At 44.3% G+C, this 20,000-nt stretch overlaps 1 protein-coding gene across 1 annotated transcript in view; it reads left to right on the top strand.

Moving 5' to 3' along the window:
* The window catches only part of lrrk1 (leucine-rich repeat kinase 1), a 31,562-nt gene that overhangs the window by 6,887 nt on the left and 4,675 nt on the right, over positions 1 to 20,000 (top strand). Inside the window, exons 6-32 of the mRNA XM_058629330.1 lie at positions 896 to 1,032; positions 1,150 to 1,376; positions 1,483 to 1,610; positions 1,709 to 1,872; positions 1,957 to 2,094; positions 2,378 to 2,490; positions 2,566 to 2,642; positions 2,769 to 2,898; positions 3,402 to 3,514; positions 3,769 to 3,983; positions 4,608 to 4,772; positions 4,923 to 5,095; positions 5,177 to 5,285; positions 6,111 to 6,270; positions 6,623 to 6,801; positions 6,883 to 6,980; positions 7,191 to 7,362; positions 7,444 to 7,613; positions 7,806 to 7,945; positions 8,577 to 8,793; positions 9,256 to 9,425; positions 9,653 to 9,845; positions 12,062 to 12,206; positions 12,617 to 12,754; positions 13,971 to 14,165; positions 14,369 to 14,520; positions 14,604 to 14,721. Coding sequence (XP_058485313.1) covers positions 896 to 1,032; positions 1,150 to 1,376; positions 1,483 to 1,610; positions 1,709 to 1,872; positions 1,957 to 2,094; positions 2,378 to 2,490; positions 2,566 to 2,642; positions 2,769 to 2,898; positions 3,402 to 3,514; positions 3,769 to 3,983; positions 4,608 to 4,772; positions 4,923 to 5,095; positions 5,177 to 5,285; positions 6,111 to 6,270; positions 6,623 to 6,801; positions 6,883 to 6,980; positions 7,191 to 7,362; positions 7,444 to 7,613; positions 7,806 to 7,945; positions 8,577 to 8,793; positions 9,256 to 9,425; positions 9,653 to 9,845; positions 12,062 to 12,206; positions 12,617 to 12,754; positions 13,971 to 14,165; positions 14,369 to 14,520; positions 14,604 to 14,721 — 4,136 coding nt within the window. The remainder of the gene's footprint in view (positions 1 to 895; positions 1,033 to 1,149; positions 1,377 to 1,482; positions 1,611 to 1,708; positions 1,873 to 1,956; positions 2,095 to 2,377; positions 2,491 to 2,565; positions 2,643 to 2,768; positions 2,899 to 3,401; positions 3,515 to 3,768; positions 3,984 to 4,607; positions 4,773 to 4,922; positions 5,096 to 5,176; positions 5,286 to 6,110; positions 6,271 to 6,622; positions 6,802 to 6,882; positions 6,981 to 7,190; positions 7,363 to 7,443; positions 7,614 to 7,805; positions 7,946 to 8,576; positions 8,794 to 9,255; positions 9,426 to 9,652; positions 9,846 to 12,061; positions 12,207 to 12,616; positions 12,755 to 13,970; positions 14,166 to 14,368; positions 14,521 to 14,603; positions 14,722 to 20,000) is intronic.

The raw sequence follows: 20,000 nt of genomic DNA, 5'->3' as shown, positions 1-20,000 counted from the left end.
TCATGACGTCAGTGTTTTTATACATGAGGTCAGCTTTTTTATTCATGACGTCAGTGTTTTTATTCATGACGTCAGTGTTTTTATACATGAGGTCAGCGTTTTTATACATGAGGTCAGCGTTTTTATACATGACGTCAGTGTTTTTATACATGAGGTCAGCGTTTTTATTCATGACGTCAGAGTTTTTATTCATGACGTCAGTGTTTTTATACATGAGGTCAGTGTTTTTATTCATGACGTCAGTGTTTTTATACATGAGGTCAGCGTTTTTATACATGAGGTCAGCGTTTTTATACATGACGTTAGTGTTTTTAGACATGACGTCAGCATTTTTATTCATGACATCGGCGTTTTTATACATGACGTCAGCGTTTTTATACATGAGGTCAGTGTTTTTATTCATGACATCAGCGTTTTTAGACATGACATCAGCGTTTTTATACATGAGGTCAGTTTTTATACATGAGGTCAGTGTTTTATTCATGACATCAGCATTTTTAGACATGACATCAGCGTTTTTATGCATGAGGTCAGCGTTTTTATACATGACGTTAGTGTTTTTATTCATGACGTCAGCGTTTTTAGACATGAGGTCAGAGTTTTTATACATGAGGTCAGTGTTTTTATTCATGACATCAGCATTTTTAGACATGACATCAGCGTTTTTATGCATGAGGTCAGCGTTTTTATACATGACATCAGCGTTTTTATACATGAGGTCAGTGTTTTTATACATGACATCAGCGTTTTTATACATGAGGTCAGAGTTTTTATACATGAGGTCAGTGTTTTTATTCATGACATCAGCATTTTTATACATGACGTCAGCGTTTTTAGACATGAAGTCAGCGCTTTTTGACATGACATCAGTGTTTTTAATTCATCATATTTATAGGTCATGAGGACATCGCCGTGTTCCTCCTGGACAACGGAGCAGGATTGTCGTCTTACACACTCATGGACCATCCAACCTTCAGCAAACATCTGCTCAGACTCAAACTACAGGACACAAGTCACACAGACGTGAAGGAGGTTTGTTTGTTTGTTTTTGTGAACACATGATTTTAATTCACATCAATATGTCTCCTATTCATGTTTGATGAAGACATATTATAGTGTGTGTGTGTGTGTGTGTGTGTGTGTGTGCAGGCTGTCGGTGTGTGTTGGAGTGGTCTACAGCTGCCCTGGTTGGATCTGGACTGGTTCATGGACATCTCGTGTCGTCTCACAGATGTGGACTTGTCGTGTAACGCTCTGTCCTCTCTGCCCTCTGTCCTTCCCTGGGGTTTGATCCACCTGAAAACTCTGGATCTGTCCAACAACCTGCTGAAGGAGCTTCCTCCTGCTCACAGCTCTCAGGAGGTCATCTGCTCCAGGTCAGGTCTCTGATGTCTGTCCTCACTGTCCTCACTGTGTTTGTCTCTCTGTCCTCACTCTGTTTGTCTCTCTGTCCTCTCTGTGTTTGTCTCTCTGTCCTCACAGATTACAGCAGGTTAATCTGTCTCAGAACCTGTTGACCAGTTTACCAGCAGGACTTCTTCACCTCACACACATCCAGAGAATCTGTGCTGCTAAGAACCACATCAGTGTCCTGTTTGACGTCCCCGCCTGTGAGTCCTCACATGTCCTCGTGTGTCCTCTCTCATGTTGTTCTGAAAGGTGGCACTGTGTCCTTTGATCTGGTTCAGATTCCGACCTTTCTTTTCAGCCACAAATTGGATCGGCCTTCGTAAACTGGAGGAGCTGGACGTCTCTGACAATCGTCTGGACAGTCTGTCTGTGAGCGTCATGCACTGTCTCAAGTCCCTGACTGTCCTCAATGTGAGCGGGAACAGACTCAGCAGCTTCCCTGACCCCTGGGCCTGTCCACTGGTAAGACACCAGTGTCCACTGGTCAAAGACGACAGCTGGACAGTCTTCACATAATAATAATAATAACTTTGTCTTCTTCTTCAGAAACAATGCAAAGCTTCGTCCAACATGATAGAGACACTTCCGAACACCATGTCCATCTTCTGGAGAAACAAACTGCAGGACGTGGACTTTTCTGAGAACAGTCTGAGCGAGTTGCCGTCACACATGTTTGAGCTGGAGGTAACACACACATACACACGCACACACACATGCACACGTACACGCACACGTACACGCACACACACAAACACAAACACTGCTGCCTCCATCACTAAGTTCAAATGTCTGATTTTGTCTCTTCACTGTTTGAAATCCAACGCTCAGATTGACCTCAGTGACACAGAGTGACCACACGAGGCAGCAGAGGACCAGCAGCTACAATCACTGTGGCCACAGCTCAACACAATGTGTTAATAACACAGTGTGTGTGTGTGTGTGTGTGTGTGTGTGTGTGTGTCATCAGGCTCTGCTGTCACTCAAACTGTGTGGGAATCACCTCACAACTCTTCCAGCAGCAGGAAACTGGAGATGTTCTCAGCTGAGGACATTAGACCTGTCCAGGAACCAGCTGGGCAAGTAAGACCACACACGCACACACAGAGTGTGTCTGTCTGTCTCTGTGTTATTAATATTTGACATTTCTTCTTTAAGAACAGAGGAAGTTTCCAGATCTCGGAGGCTGGCCTTCCTGACCACATGGAGCAGAAGAGACCCAGAACCAGGTCCAGGTTTGTCCTCAACACTGTCAGTCACACTGTCACCATTGTTATCACCATTCACACACTTTGACTGAATGATTTAACCTGTGTGTGTGTGTGTGTGCGTGTGTGTGTGTGTGTGTGTGTTTTCTTCAGTGTGTTCTGTAGAGTTTCCTTTGATCCTCCGTGGTTCTCTTGAAGTTCTGTATTTGAACGACAATCAGCTGGACTGTGTCCCTCAGTCAGTGTGTGCTCTTCACAACCTCACTGAACTCTACCTGTCCAAGTGAGTCCTCGTGTCTTCATGTCCTCATGTCTTCATGCCCTTGTGTCTTCATGTCCTTGTGTCCTCATGTCTTCGTGTCTCTCACCTTCTCCACCTGTGGCTGTCCTCACACACACGCACCTCCTCCTCTTGCTCCTGCTCCTCCTGCAGTTGTGTAGATGATGTCACTCCAGCTGTTTCCAGTCCCTCACATTTTTTCTGTCACTGACAAAAAAAACCTCTCACTGTTTGTTTTAGTTTTTTTATGTTTTCTATGGATTGAAGCCTGTTTTCCACCAACTCGTAAACTAACTCGTAAACTAACTCGTAAACTAACTCGTAAACTAACTCGTAAACTAACTCGTCACTCTCTGGTCACTCTATAGTCACTCTCTGGTCACTCTCTGGTCACTCTATGGTCACTCTCTGGTCACTCTCTGGTCACTCTCTGGTCACTCTATGGTCACTCTCTGGTCACTCTCTCATAAATCACACTGTTCTCCTCTCACCTGCTCTGGGTTCAGTAATCCTGGAATCCGGGAGCTTCCAGCTGAGCTGGGTCAACTGTGCAACCTGTGGCAGCTGGACACTGAAGACCTGAACATCTCCAACATTCCACAGGACGTGAGGAAAGAAGGTGAGGAAAGTTTTACTGTGACTGAACCTGCTGCTGCTTCACAACATGATCACGTCTTTATCTCACTGTTAGACAGGAAACCACACACACACAGGAGCTGCTGGTCCTCTGCTGTCTCATGTGGTCACTTTGTGTCTCTGAGGTCAATCTGAACAAAGAAGTGTCAAAATCAGACATTTGAACTCTTTTTGAAGGAGGCAGCAGTGGATCAGGAGCATTGGCGTGACCTCACCTTTGACCTCTGGTCTCATCAGGTCCTGCATCAGTCCTGGCCTTCCTCCGTGCTCAGCTTCGTAAAGCGGAGCCGTGTAAACTGCTGAAGATGCTTGTGATTGGTCCACCACGTCAGGGGAAAACTGCCCTGCTGGAGGCGCTGCAGAGCGGCCGGGCGTCAGCCTTCAGCCCGGCAGACTGCAGCATCTCCACCTTCACCTGGGAGCTGGAAAAACCTGAGTGTGGCAAAAACAATGTGAGGACGGCACACGCACACGCACACGCACACGCACACGCACACGCACACGCACGCACGCACACACACACACACGCACACACAAACACGCGCACACGCGCACGCACACACACAAACACACACACGCACACGCACACGCACACGCACACGCACACACACCCACGCACACACACACACGCACACACAAACACGCGCACACACAAACACACACACGCACACGCACACACACGCACGCACACACACGCACACACAAACACGCACACACACAAACACACACACGCACACACAAACACGCACACACAAACACACGCACATGATCACTCTCTCATAAATCACACTGTTCTCAAACACACACACACACATGTTCGACATTCATGACTTGAGGGGACATTGCATTGACTTACATTCATTTCCTGGAGACTTACTCTAACCTTAACCACAATTACTGCCTGCCTAATCCTAATCCTAATCTTAATCTTAAAACATGTCTTCACCTTAAAATGTAGTCATGTATGTTATGGGGACTTGATTCTTCGTCCCTATAATGGGACTGTTTAAACAAGATTAGCTCCCCACAACATTAGGCACTCTCTGACCGGTGGTCTGTGGTCTTGTCGTTGACAGAAAGACTCGGTGGTCTTCCACGTGTGGGACGTGGGAGGACACGCCAGCATGTCCACAGTCAACCAGTGTTTCTTCACTGATAAAGCTCTGTACGTGCTTGTGTGGAACCTGGCACTGGGAGAAGAGGCTGTGGTCAGTCTGCAAACATGGCTGCTCAACATAGAGGTGAGACACACACACACACACACACACACACACACATTAACTGAGTTTAATTATTTTATATACAATAAACTGAAGCAGCAGCAGGAAACAGGTGTGTGTGTGTGTGTGTGTGTGTGTGTGTGTGTGTGTGTGTGTGTGTGTGTGTTTCAGGCTCGAGCTCCAAACTCTGCCGTGGTCGTCGTGGGAACACATCTGGACCTGATCGACACTAAGTTCCGCACAGAGAGACTGGCCACACTGCGAGCTTACATCCTGGCTCTGTGTCGATCTCCATCAGGAGCTCGAGCTTCAGGATTCCCTGACGTCACCTGGAAACACCTGCAGTAACTCCTCCCTCCTCTGATTCACCCTCTCACTCTGTGGTCATACTTAAATATAATGTGTGTCTCTGTGTGTGTCCTCAGTGAAGTGTCTTGCAGGACGTTGGAGGGTCTGGACAGTCTGAAAAAGTTGATCTATCAGGTGACTCTGTCCATGAAGGACAGCAGCAGCAGGAAACTGCTCGGTCGACTGGTGAGTTCATCCTGAACTTCTATATGGCCCTATAGGCCCTGGTGCCAGCTCATTATTTGGCAGTCGGTCTGTTGGTGGATTTATAGACCAGCTCATTATTTGGCAGTCAGTCTGTTGGTGGATTTATAGACCAGCTCATTATTTGGCAGTCAGTCTGTTGGTGGATTTATAGACCAGCTCATTATTTGGCAGTCGGTCTGTTGGTGGATTTATAGACCAGCTCATTATTTGGCAGTCAGTCTGTTGGTGGATTTTTAGACCAGCTCATTATTTGGCAGTCAGTCTGTTGGTGGATTTTTAGACCAGCTTATTATTTGGCAGTCGGTCTGTTGGTGGATTTGTAGACCAGCTCATTATTTGGCAGTCAGTCTGTTGGTGGATTTATAGACCAGCTCATTATTTGGCAGTCAGTCTGTTGGTGGATTTGTAGACCAGCTCATTATTTGGCAGTCAGTTTGTTGGTGGATTTGTAGACCAGCTCATTATTTGGCAGTCAGTCTTTTGGTGGATTTATAGACCAGCTCATTATTTGGCAGTCAGTCTGTTGGTGGATTTATAGACCAGCTCATTATTTAGCAGTCAGTCTGTTGGTGGATTTATAGACCAGCTCATTATTTGGCAGTCAGTGTGGAATGTTGTATAAAGACTCGAGCCTCAAACGTCACAGTGAATAAATTAAACTGTTCTGTTTCATCAGATGAAAAAAAATCACTTCACTTATCAACTGTAGAAAAAAGCCACGCGTCGTTAGAATAATATGAACTCATGTGTGTGTTTTGTGATTGTGTGTTAAAGTGTTTGTAACATTGTGTCCTCATGGTCCAGATTCCCAGGAGTTATCTGACCCTCCAGGAAGCTGTGATGACCGAGAAGCAGCGGCGAGAATGTGAGGGAGACGTCCAGTATCTGACCGACACACAGCTGGACAACATTGTTGAGCAGAACCAGGCCAGTGACATCAGAGACTATGAAGACCTTCAGACTGGTAAACAGCTGGAACCACACACACAAACTTCTCCTTATCTTAAAACAAAGGTGTTTTCACAGTTTGCTCTCTGCTCTGGTTGGCCTAGAGGGAAAGGTTTGGGTCATCAAGGACCTTCCAGGACCTTCATATTTTTTTCTAGCTTGCTTTTAAAAAGCACATTTTTTGTCCTTAGTGTAACGTGTGTGATTAATGTGAGACGAGCCGATCTGATGACCTGTTGTGGTATTTTTGTTTATAGTTTCAGTTTTCAAAACGTTTCACCCTAGGCTAAGCCCCGCCCCGTTAGAGCCACGACGTCAGCTGTTGTAAATGTTGTTGTGATAGAGCATGATTTATGTTGACGTCACAGCCATCAGTTTCCTGATTGAGACGGGGACGCTGCTGCACTTCCCGGACACCAGCCACGGACTGAGCACCCTCTACTTCCTGTGTCCTGTGTGGCTGTCCGAGTGTCTGGAGAGGATCGTCCACCTCAAGTCCTCTCGCTCTGTGGCCAGAAACGGACTGATCCAGACTGAAGACCTGAGGGTGAGACTCGGAGGACAACAGAAAGACTCTGCTTTTATTCCCAGTGCTTGTCTTTATGTCCCACGTGTCTCTTGGATGCAGATGCTGATGGTAGGGACAGGCTTCACTCAGAAGACTGAAGAACAGTATTTCCAGTTTTTGGCCAAGTTTGAGATAGCGCTCCCTGTGGCCAACAGCAGGTAAACATCTATAATGCATTGTGTAACATTTCTGCATCAAAGTAACCAAAAAACAACAACATTCATCTTGGGATATTCTATCTCTGTATGGTGACAATCATCTTATTACTATATTATATTCTGGTCAAATGAAACAACCACGTGTTGAACCACCTCTTTATATCCACATAGATCTCAGTCATGTAGCTCAGTCCACTCCTCTCTCCGCAGGTACCTGCTGCCTCACCTGCTTCCCTCGAAGCCGGCCATGGACCTCCACAGTTTCCATCAGCAGGTCACAAACACCCTCCAGCGCCTTTTCAAGATGAGTTTTGTTCCTGCCGGGTTCTGGGAGCGCTTCATCGCCAGGATGTTGATCAGCCTCACAGAGATGGACCTGCAGGTACTGAACCCAGCTCTGACCTCATCACACACCTGTCGTCTCTGTTTAAATTCACGGACCTGACACGTTTACCGTCTTCAGTCCTTTGAGCCTCAAAGGACCAGCAGGGGGCAGCGCAGCAGGAACTCTGTGATCTACAGCTTTGCTGGAACCCAGCAGAGGAGCCGCTGCAGCACCTTCAGAGTCCGACGCAGCCAGACCGTCTACTGGAAGGAGGGGCTACTGGTCACTTTTGACGGAGGTTACCTCAGGTCACTCATCCTCACGTTTTTAATACTTTTACTTTGAAACTTCAGGAAATGACTTTTGATACTTAGTCCAGTAAATGTCATAAACTGTTGGACTGTAACTGACAACTGTTAAATGATAAAAAAGGGACTTTAACTTCGACCAAAGTGGTTTCTACGAGACTGAAAACGTGTTTGTGTTTGTGGCGTCTGCAGCGTGGAGTCGTCAGACGTCAACTGGAAGAAGAAGAAGAGCGGAGGAATAAAAATCATGTGTCAGTCAGAGAGCAGAGATTTCTCTGCCATGGCCTTCATCACCGACCACGTCAACGCTCTGATCGAGCAGTGGTTCCCAGGTGTGTGTGTGTGTGTGTGTGAGCGCCACTGTGATCATACAGTAGTGACGTGACCCCTGACCCCTGTGTGTGTGTGAGCGCCACTGTTATCATACTGTAGTGACGTGACCCCTGACCCCTGTGTGTGTGTGAGCCCCACTGTGATCATACAGTAGTGACGTGACCCCTGACCCCTGTGTGTGTGTGTGTGTGTGTGTGTGTGAGCGCCACTGTTATCATACTGTAGTGACGTGACCCCTGACCCCTGTGTGTGTGTGTGTGTGTGTGTGTGTGTGTGTGTGTGTGAGCGCCACTGTGATCATACAGTAGTGACGTGACCCCTGACCCCTGTGTGTGTGTGTGTGTGTGTGAGCGCCACTGTTATCATACAGTAGTGACGTGACCCCTGACCCCTGTGTGTGTGTGTGTGTGTGTGTGTGAGCCCCACTGTTATCATACAGTAGTGACGTGACCCCTGACCCCTGTGTGTGTGTGTGTGTGTGTGTGAGCCCCACTGTTATCATACAGTAGTGACGTGAGCCCTGACCCCTGTGTGTGTGTGTGTGTGTGTGTGTGTGTGAGCCCCACTGTTATCATACAGTAGGGATGTGACCCCTGACCCCTGTGTGTGTGTGTGTGTGGTCACTTGCAGCGCTGACGGCCAGTGAAAGTGACGGGAGTCTCCTCATCGAGCAGTACGCCCCCTGTCCTCTCTGTGGACATGGAGCAGGGGTCCATCTCTTCAACATGGAGGACTGTGTCCTGGCTGCAGTGGACAAGGAGGACATCATTTGTCCTCAGCATCCCGAGCAGCCGGTCCCGCTGCAGGAACTGGTCCCAGAACTTTTCATGACTGACTTTCCTTCACGGTGACTTCACTCTTTTATTCATTCACCCTCTCATTTTACCTCACACACAGAAACCTGAATTTAACTAATTTAATATTAAAGATGAACTAAACTAAACTCTTAATGATCTGAAATGACACAGAGCACAAAACACAGACGTGAAAACACATGAAAACACACGAAAACACACACGTGAAAACCCACACATGAAAACACACATGTGAAAACCCACAAACGTGAAAACACACACGTGAAAACACAGACGTGAAAACACACACATGAAAACACACGTGAAAACACATGAAAACACACGTGAAAACACATGAAAACACACACATGAAAACACACACACGTGAAAAATACACATGTGGAAACACACACGTGAAAACACTGTGTCTGTCTCTGTCTCTGACTCTGTGTCTGACTGTCTCTGTCTCTGTCTCTGTCTCTGTCTCTGACTCTGTCTCTGTCTCTGTCTCTCAGGCTGTTCCTGGACCAGGTCCAGCTGGACTACAGTGAGGAGGAGAACCACATTCTGGGTCAGGGAGGCAGTGGAACCGTCATCTACAGAGCTCTGTACAGGAACCAGCCTGTGGCCATCAAACGCTTCCACTTCAGGAAGTGTCCACAGCAGAACCTCAGCAGAGACACAGGTACAGACATGTCCTCCGTGTCCTCGTCCTCTGACGCTCTGATCGATCCAATCATCGATCGACAGCTTCCATGACCATGTTTGCTTTTCATGTCTGTTCTGATTCTCACAGTTTAGGTTTCTAATCTGTGTGTGTGTGTGTGTGTGTCTGTGTGTGTGTGTGTGTGTGTGTGTGTGTGTGTGTGTCTGTGTGTGTGTGTGTGTGTGTGTGTGTCTGTGTGTCCTCAGACAGCATGGTGAGACACCTTCAGTCAGCAGAAGCCTGCAGGAGTTTCTCAGAGTTCCGTCAGGAGTCCAGTATTTTACATTCTCTGCAGCATCCGTGCATCGTGTCTCTGGTGGGAATCAGTGTTCACCCTCTGTGCATCGCTCTGCAGTTAGCTCCTCTGAGCAGCCTCAACACTGTGCTGCAGGACGCACAACAACAACACAACAACAACACAGGCTCGTAAACACAACAACACATCGCCCTGCAGTTAGCTCCTCTGAGCAGCCTCAACACTGTGCTGCAGGACGCACAACAACAACACAACAACAACACAGGCTCGTAAACACAACAACAACAACACAACAACAACAACACAACAACAACACAGGCTCGTAAACACAACAACACATCGCTCTGCAGTTAGCTCCTCTGAGCAGCCTCAACACTGTGCTGCAGGACGCACAACAACAACACAACAACAGCAACACAGGGGGGTATTCCATCAAGCAGGCTAAAGGCAAAGCCAAGCTTAAATGGCCAAGTCTGGCTAATATGAGTGAGAGTTCGGTTCCATCAAAGAGGCTGAGATTAGCCCCAACTCAGTAACCATGGAAACTATGACTCTGGCTAAGCCTCAACCATGGCTAAGCCATAACTGTGGCTCAGGTTTCCGTTCCATCAATCTGAGCCTCAACCCTGTTCCACCAAGGTGGCTAATGTGAATGCCAGCCATGTAACCATGGTAACTTATGCTGCCGGGCAAACCTGGTCTGTAGCAGGCTAAAAGTGAAGCTTAGCACCATCTATGATCAAAGAATGTCCAATAGACAGAAACAGAGACACACAACTGTCATGGAATGATAAAATAATATGATAAACATAAAATATATAATCAAATGTATTAAAGTAATTATTTATACTAATAATTATATATTATCTATAAGTACATTAAAGAACATTATCACCAAAATAAAATATAATAAAAAATAAGACACAAATAAATACAAAATTAAACTAATTAGCAAAAATATACAATAAAAGGAAATTGAGGCATTGAAAATAAAAGATTGATTTGCTATCACCGGCATTCACTTACTGTTATAGGGGTCCTCGTCTCCATTGAATTGCTTGATTTGCTAAAATGATTCTAGATAAATAATCAATAGATCTGTCATATGATTATTTCCTTTAGAATGATAACCAACATTGCATTTCTTCATGTAATAATCTACCATCAATTGTATGACAAATGTGATGAGTCATGTAAAATACTTTGATTAAATGTAGCCTATTATTATCAAAAATGTAGGCAAGGCTACTTTATATAGCACATTTTAGCACAAGGTGATTCAAAGTGCTTTACATAAAATAAAATGAAAATACAACAATTCAACATATAGCATCTGGGACAAAATACAGAAGTAGCACAAATACAGCATGTAACAATGACAGGCTTAAATGAAAAGGATATCAATTCTATACAATTGGCCATGCAGGAAATAAATGAAAGCTATCCCATCGATTTGCATAACATTCAGTTGATAAATGTGATGAATATCACTTTCTAACATTACTACTAGGGCTGCCAAATGATCAAATATGGAGAATTTCACAATAATGCTATTTTAATTCTGTTCATATGAATGTCACTTATTAGGGCTGTCTTTTTGTTCTTTGGGGATTTTCCTTTTCATTTTAGGGCTTTGGTTGCATTAATAGGTCCACATAATTGATCAGTTTAAAACAAAAACCATCAATAAATGAATTGGTAGATGATTGTCTACATACATTTTGTCCCTTTGATGGAGGATTTATATAACATGATGATGCTGAAATACTTCATTTTCTTTGCAATATTCTGCCACGCCACATCCCTGGCTTTATTGATTTACTACGGTATTGCCCTTCTTTGGGATTATGTGGCTGTAATCCTCATATACCTCCATGAGGAGGGTTTGCTCGCTGCGGAGAACATCTCTGCACGTTCTTTTCCTCTTGCTTTTCGGCATTTTTCACAGTTTCCGCGCTCGACTACACTGGGCTTTTTATTTTCCCTGTGGGCGTGCACAAGTTGAGGCTTAACAGGTGAGGCTTGACTAAGCGTCAAGTGGAGCCAGCTGATTTCACTTGATGGAACGACTTGGAGCTAGATTGGGAGGTGGAGCTTAGTCAAGCTTCAAGCTTACACCTAAGTCTGGTCATTCTTAGCTACGTTGATGGAATACCCCCCAGGACGCACAACAACACAACAACACAGGCTCGTAAACACAACAACAACAACAACACATCGCTCTGCAGTTAGCTCCTCTGAGCAGCCTGAACACTGTGCTGCAGGACGCACAACAACAACACAACAACACAGGCTCATAGACACAACAACAAAACAACGACAACAACAACACAGTCTTACTGTGGTTCTTGTGGTCCTCTCCAGGCTCCAGGTTCATGCCCCTGGGTCACATGCTCACCTTCAGAGTAGCCTATCAGATCGCAGCAGGACTGTCTTATCTTCACAGGAAGAGCATCATCTTCTGTGACCTGAAGTCTGACAACATCCTGGTCTGGTCTCTGCAGGTGTGTGTGTGTGTGTGTGTGTGTTATTCATAACCACTTCTATGTCATGTGCAAAGTTATGACAGGTTCAGGGATTTTTAATAGTAAAAATAAAATAACTATAATTCATTTATAAAATATATACATTCACCTTTTAGTGTGCAGCTAAAAACAAAAGATCCTCACAATCTGACTTCCTTTGAACCTCGCTTTCAAAGTAAGAGCCGCTGACTGCTCTCTTTACTTTAGTCAGTATCTAAGTTTTAGTGTTTGTCGTCATGGTGACAGGAAGTCGAGTTCATGACATTTATAAAACTAACATGTGAGCATAGATTTGCTGATTCAGCTCATTGCTGTGATTTTTTTGGAATATGAAAGATGAGCAGTGATTGACAGACGAGCATCACGTGTCACTGTCACTTTAACACCAGGTCAAAGATCCGGTAAACGTCAAACTCTCCGACTATGGAATCTCTCGACAATCCTTCCACGAGGGGGCGCTGGGTGTGGAGGGAACACCGGGTTACCAGGCCCCCGAAGTCCGACCAGGCATTGTGTACGATGAGAAGGTACAGATTTATTATTGTCATCATCATCATCATCATCATCATCAGTGATGATGAAGACGTGAACATGCTCTTAACATAGATTTAAACTGATGTAGATTTCAGTCTTTTGTTAAAGTGGCTCAAATCTGTTCCTTGTGTCTTGTTAAAAAGTAGCTAACATGTGAATGTGATCAGACAGAGGCAGCAGCAGCAGCAGTAACGCAGTAGTAACAGAAGCAATAACAGCAGCAGCAGAAGTAACAGCAGCAGTAACGCAGTAGTAACAGCAGCAGTAACGCAGTAGTAACAGAAGCAATAGCAGCAGCAGCAGCAGTAACGCAGTAGTAACAGCAGCAGTAATGCAGTAGTAACAGAAGCAGTAACAGCAGCAGCAGCAGTAACGCAGTAGTAACAGCAGCAGCAGAAGTAACAGCAGCAGTAATGCAGTAGTAACAGAAGCAATAACAGCAGCAGCAGCAGCAGCAGTAACGCAGTAGTAACAGCAGCAGCAGCAGTAACAGAAGCAGTAACAGGTCCAGGTGTGGTTTCAGATGAGTGTGACGCAGTCATTTTAGACCATTTATGAATGTATGAAGCTGTGAACAACACATTTGTGCTGAGTCTCCCAAACATGACTCTGCATTTTATCTGGAGGAGGAGGAGGAGGAGGAGGAGGAGGAGGACAGATAAATCTAGACTCAGGTTTATCAGTGATGTCACTGTGTTTATCAGTCCTGACTCCTCCACTCATTATCTGTGTGTCTGGAATCCACTCCAGGATTCTGGTCCTCAGATAAAGACTTTCAAGGACCAGACTGATGAAGAAAGAATGCACAAAACAGAATTCTCCAGATAATCCAGACCACGTTATTTACAGAGCAGCTTTAAAAAGACTGAAATCTGAAATAATAAACTGTGTGTCTCTGTGGTTCTGAAGGTGGTCATGTTCTCTTGTGTGGTTCTGAAGGTGGTCATGTTCTCTTGTGTGGTTCTGAAGGTGGTCATGTTCTCTTGTGTGGTTCTGAAGGTGGTCATGTTCTCTTGTGTGGTTCTGAAGGTGGTCATGTTCTCTTGTGTGGTTCTGAAGGTGGTCATGTTCTCTTGTGTGGTTCTGAAGGTGGTCATGTTCTCTTGTGTGGTTCTGAAGGTGGACATGTTCTCTTGTGTGGTTCTGAAGGTGGTCATGTTCTCTTGTGTGGTTCTGAAGGTGGTCATGTTCTCTTGTGTGGTTCTGAAGGTGGACATGTTCTCTTATGGGATGGTTCTGTACGAGCTTCTGTCTGGACAAAGACCAGCGCTGGGTCAGCACCAGCTTCAAATCTCCAAGAAGCTGTCCAAGGGTGTGAGACCGGTGCTGGGGAGTCCAGAAGACGTCCAGTTCCACTGTCTTCACCAGCTCCTCACTGAGTGCTGGGACACCAAACCTGAGAAGGTGAGTCTAGAGTCTAAAATCAAGTCCCCATAATGTAAATGACTACATTTTAAGGTGAAGATATGTTTTGAGGTTAGGATTAGGATTAGGCCGGTAGTAATTGTGTTTAAGGTTAGAGCAAGTCTCCAGGAAATGAATGTAAGTCAATGCAATGTCCCCTCAAGTCATGATTGTCAAACGTGTGTGTGTGTGTGTGTACACAGCGGCCCGTGGCTCTGCAGTGTGTGAGGCAGATGCAGGAGCCCAGCTTCTCCTGCCTCAGGTACATGTTGTCATGTGACCAACACTCTCAGCTCTTCCTGTCTGAGCTGCAGGGAAACAGCGCCATCTTCTGGAGCGGAGACAAAGACGACAGGTTTGTGTGATTCTTCAAAGAAATTCATGTTCAATAAATAGTCTTTTCTCACATCGTCATCGTGTGTGTGTGTGTGTGTGCAGGAACTACAGTGTGGTGAACGTGGAGAAGGGTCAGGTGGAGGTGAAGAGGATGTCGTGTCCAGGCGGCAGAATCAGCTGTCAGATGAAGATGTCCAACACTCTGTGGATTTCCACCGAGGTACAAGCTGCTCACACACACACACACACACACACACACACACACACACACCCCGCTGCCCACAGGAAGTGATGAGTTTCACAACAGTAACACTGAGTTAGTAAAGTGAGGTGTAAACAGGTCAGAGGTCGTTTCCAGGTGTCCCCCTCAGATTGTATTTAATTTTCTCCAAATCTAAGTAGAGCATAAGGTCCTTAAGTCACAGCGAAGCTTTGGGGGCAACTGGTGCCTTCCACTCCAACAAAATTCTTCTACATGCTAATAAAGAAGCAAAGGCGAAACTATAACTCATTTTATTCCTAATTATTTGATGGTCTGATAAAACTCCAAAAATAGCCAATTCTGGACAAGGCGTCAATTTCACATTTAGTGCTTCTGCAAGATGTTTCAAAACATCCGTCCAGTAAACAAGACCAAAACATGTGGGTCATGTGACACCTATTACACGTGTCTGGGACATTGTGATACATTTTTGAAAGTTTGGAATTGGTCAAATAAATACGATGAACAACATTAAATTGTATTAAATTAAGCCTGAAGCAAGATGTACTGTTATTGAGTTCCAGTCACCGTCATCAATAACCCTGACAAGTTCTTGTTCCCAGTCTTTCTTGATTTTATCAAGAGGTGTCTCTTCGAGATGGGATATTAAGGATATCTTATCTTTGAGATAAGGCCTTTCTGATTTGTGGCAATGTCCAAAATTGAGTCAATTACTGAGTTAGGTGGGATATTGGGGAAACGGGTACTATGTGATTTAACAAAGTTACGACCCTGAAGCTAGCGAAGACATTGTTAATATAGAGATCACTTAGCCTGACAAGGCCGGAGCTCTGTCATAGAGAGAAGGCATCATCAATGCTGGGAGGGAGGAAGAGATGATTGTTATGTATGGGGCTGGGATTAGACAATCCTTTGAGTCCAAAAGTACATCTAAACCGGAACCAAATTTTAAGGGTGGAGACGACAATTGGGTTACATGTATATTGGGATGGTTGAAAGGGCAATTTTGATGTAAGTAGAGCTAGGAGTGACGCAGAGCAGGATTTAGCTTCTAGTTTACACCAGATTAATTCAAGTTCGCGAATCCAGAGAGTAATTTTGCTTATGTTTGCTGCCCAATAGTAGAGTCTTAGGTCAGGGAGTGACAAACCACCAACAGACTAATGCCTTTGTAAAAACTCTCTCCTCATCCTGGCGGTCTCGCCTTTCCATATAAAAGATGAAATTAGCTTGTTTATAGCATGAAAAAAGGAATTGGGTAAAACGATCGCATTGGAAAAGATACAGGAAACGTGGAAGCACGTTTATTTTGATGCAATTTAGTAACTTACTTATAACACCCATATTAGTGCTATATGTAAATTACACCATCTTTCCAGATCTGATTTAAACTTGTCGATTAGGGGTAGAAAGTTGTTCTTATAGAGATCTGACATCTTATGGCAGACATGAACACCTAAGTATTTAAAGCTGCTTTTAGACCCTTTAAATGGGAAACACACTTAAGTTATTTACAGGAAAACTAACTGTAGTTATTTTAGGGATGGTGGTTACTGGATCAGAAATAAACAATAATAAATCGTCCGCGTACAAGGAAAGTATATGTTCCAAACCACATCTGTGGATTCCTTTACTAAAACTGGCCGATTTAAGTGCTAAAGATAAAGGTTCGATTACCACAGCAAACAACAATGGACTCAGAGGGCACCCTTGGCGGCTTCCTCTGTTAAGTGTGAAATATTGGGATTTCATCCCATTAGTACTTACGGACGCTTTAGGGGAAGAGTATAAAAGTGAGATCCAAGATATACACTTAGACCCAATACAGAACCTCTTTGAGACCTCTAACAGATAACTCCACTCCACCCTAACGAAAGCCTTCTCCACATCCAGGGAGACCACCACTTCTGGTGTCCCCCCGGACGCAGGGGAGAATAGAAGGTCAAGGAGGCGGCGGACGTTGGAGAAAGAGTGTCGGTTTTTCATAAACCCGGTTTGGTCGGGTGAAATGATGCTTGGCATAATTGATTCAAGTCGTAAGGCCAGTGTTTTAGCTCAAATCTTGTACTCGGCATTTAAAAGGGAGATAGGACGGTAGGAATTACAATCAGAGAGTCATTGAACATAAAAGGAGAGGGATTCATTCATTCATTCATTTTTTTAAAAACTCTATAGGGTAACCATCTGGGCCAGGGGCCATGCCACTTTGCATTAGTTTAATTGAGTTTGCTATTTCAATAAATCCTAAGGGTCGATCCATTTCGCTCTTCTGAGTAGAAGAAATGGGTGTGAAATTTAGGTTATCCAGGAAACTCATCATTTCTGTTTTGTCAGTTGAGGATTGTGAAGTATATAGTAAAATGTTTTAAAGGTTTCATTTATGACAGATGGCACTACAGTAAGTTCACCTGAAGGGGTTCTGATGTGTTTAATTTGCTGGGATACTGATTGGCTTTTTATTAGCGAGCCAGATGGCGTCCTGCCTTCTCACCGCGTTCGTAAAGAAATCCACGTGATCGTAAGAGTAATTTTTCAGTTTCTTGTGTCGACAATAAGTTATAGTCCATTTGAAGGTTTTGTCTCTCTTCGTCTAATTCAGGGGATGGAGATTTTGATCATTTTCTGTCCAATTCTTTTATGCTTTCCATGAGTTGTTCCTGTTTTTGTTTTTTGAGTTTATTTAGTCTTGCAGAATAACATATAATCTCTCCTCGGACTACCACCTTTAATGTCTCCCACAGTAGAGATGGGGATATAAGATTAGACTTGTTGGTAATAAGAAAATCATCAATTGCTTTGGAGATTGTTTGGCAAAAGTCATCATCGTTTAGGAGTGTACCATTCAGCCTCCATGGAGGGCGTGTCTTTTGTAAAAGTCTAAACGAAAGGTCGAGGAGCAATGGAGCATGGTCAGATACCACTATTGTTGAATATTCTATGTTACCGACCGCAGGGAGAAAATAACTATCTAAGTAAAAGTAATTCATTCTTGAGAATGTTTTATGGACCTGAGAGTAAAAGGAAAATAGTTTTTTATCAGGATAAAGAAAGCGCCATGGAGCTACACGTCCTATTTGATCCATAAACAATGAAATTGCTTTGGCAACTTTAGAAGGGGAATCCCGCCGTGGGCAGGATTTGTCTAGCAAAGGGTTTATTGTACAGTTAAGGTCGCCTCCTAGGATTAAGTGGTGGGAAGTTAAGTCTGGTAGAAGTGAGATTACTTTCCTAATAAATGCCTCATCATCCCAATTGGGTGCATAGAGATTAACAAGAACAACAGGTATATTGATAAGAGAGCCTGAAACATACCATAACAAACCGGCCTTGGTGCTCAGCTATAACGTTCGTTGGGTAAAACTGTTTTTTTATGTATCAAAATCACTACTAAAGTTCTAAAGTTTCTGTTTTAAGATGTTTTAAGTGGGAAAATACTCAACCCCTTTTTACTGGAACATTGATCCCTTTAACATTCCAAGAGACAAATCTCAGACAAGATACCCCTTTTTTTATAGTATTAGCCATAAACAAAATTGTAAGTACATGGTAGGAAAAAACACTGCTTTGTAGAAGGACGTAATGTTACAAATGCACAAACAAAAATAAAAATAAAAGCAAATCTGTAGGATCTACCACCCCAGTACCCCAAGACAAAAACACACCTAAACCTCCCTAAGCTTGTCCTAAGAACGAGAACTAGCAGCGGGACTCCATAGACTCTGTTACTTCCATGTGACATAAATCTGTGAACTAAACACTCACCGAGCAGGTGGGTGGGGCTCCTGTAACTGCAGATATGTCTACAATGTGCAATAGGCGCAACATAAGTGGCTACAGCTGGGGGCAGTATAACACTCATATCAACATTACCGTGCACTGAGACCAGATATAGCCGGCGTCCCCAATAAGTCCACTAACCGGTGGAAACAATGCGTCAAAGTATAAGTTGTCATTATGGAGTGAGACCTGGAGACGGGCAAGGGTGCAGCAGGCGGAATTGTATTCCTTTCAGGTAGAGAGAGTTTTTGATGGCGTTGAATGCAGCCCGTTTTTTAGCCAAAGCAGCGCTGGTGTCTGGATATACTCTCAGCTCGGAGCCGCGGTAATCCATCTTGTGTTGTCTGGCCCATCGGAGGACTTGTTCTTTCTCTTGGAAGCGGAGGAATTTGACGATGAAGGCTCTCGGTTTCCCCGCGCCGGCATCGCCTGGTCTGGGGCCGAGGGAGCGGTGAGCTCTCTCTATCTCGGGAGGGTTGTTAAAAACATCGGGCCCCGTCACCGCCATCAGCAGGTTGGAAACAAACTTCGTCAGTTCCTGATCTTTCTCGCTCCCTTCGATTATGTTGATAATCCGCAAGTTAGAGCGCGTGGACCGATTCTCGAGGTCATCCACGTGTTCCAGGAGCACCGTGGCTTGGGATTAAAAGGTCTTAACAACAGCTTCCATCTCTGTGATTTTCACCAACTTTTCACTCACCACAACTTCAGTATTAGTGAGACGGTTGTTAAATGACGTCACGCGTTGACCTAGTGAATCGTGAATTGTTGAATCAGGATAGCCATGTCAGCTTTGAAGCTATCACGCTGTTTAGAGCCTCAAGGTCCATCACGGTGACTGGGTCGGAGTTGCCTCCACTGCCGGCGCTTCTGCCCCCTGGGTCTGGAAGCTCCGGCGCGGCAGTGGCCATGCTAGCTAGCTTGGCTGAAATGCTAGCTGCTGGAGTTGTTACTGACGGTTGAGGGTTAGAATCTGAGGTGCTCATTACGTCGCAATACACTTTCCCACATAAACACTAAGTAATGCGTGAGTTAGCCCAAGGAAAAGCACTGTTAAACTGGTAGACGTGAAAAGTAAACGAAAAGTTGGGCTGGAGCCCCCTTCTCGCACGTCTGCTCTCCACAGATTTGTCTTTCAATGATTATTATTATTATTATTATTATTATTATTGTTATTATTGTAATTATCATAATCCAATCACAGTTTAAAACAAGCACAGCAGACAAAAGTATGTAAATATATAATAAATAAACAAGGCTTCGCAAGCTTTTTATACCAAGGACCACCAGAGGGAGCTCATGTACCACTGGTGGTACACATACCACAGTTTGAGAAACTGTGGGTTTAAAAACCATAAAAGCAAATATTTAAATCAGTCACAGTGTTTGACAGTTTCATTAAAACTGATTTTAAAAAAAAATATTGGAAAGAAAACAATCAGTAAATGTGTTTTTTGATAATAATAATAATAATTATTATTATTATTATTATTATAACA

Source organism: Solea solea, chromosome 5 (genome assembly GCF_958295425.1).
Source record: "Solea solea chromosome 5, fSolSol10.1, whole genome shotgun sequence".
Classification (NCBI taxonomy): Eukaryota; Metazoa; Chordata; class Actinopteri; order Pleuronectiformes; family Soleidae; genus Solea; species Solea solea.
Note: the sequence above shows the minus strand (reverse complement) of the source record. Positions and strands in the feature narration are given on the sequence as shown.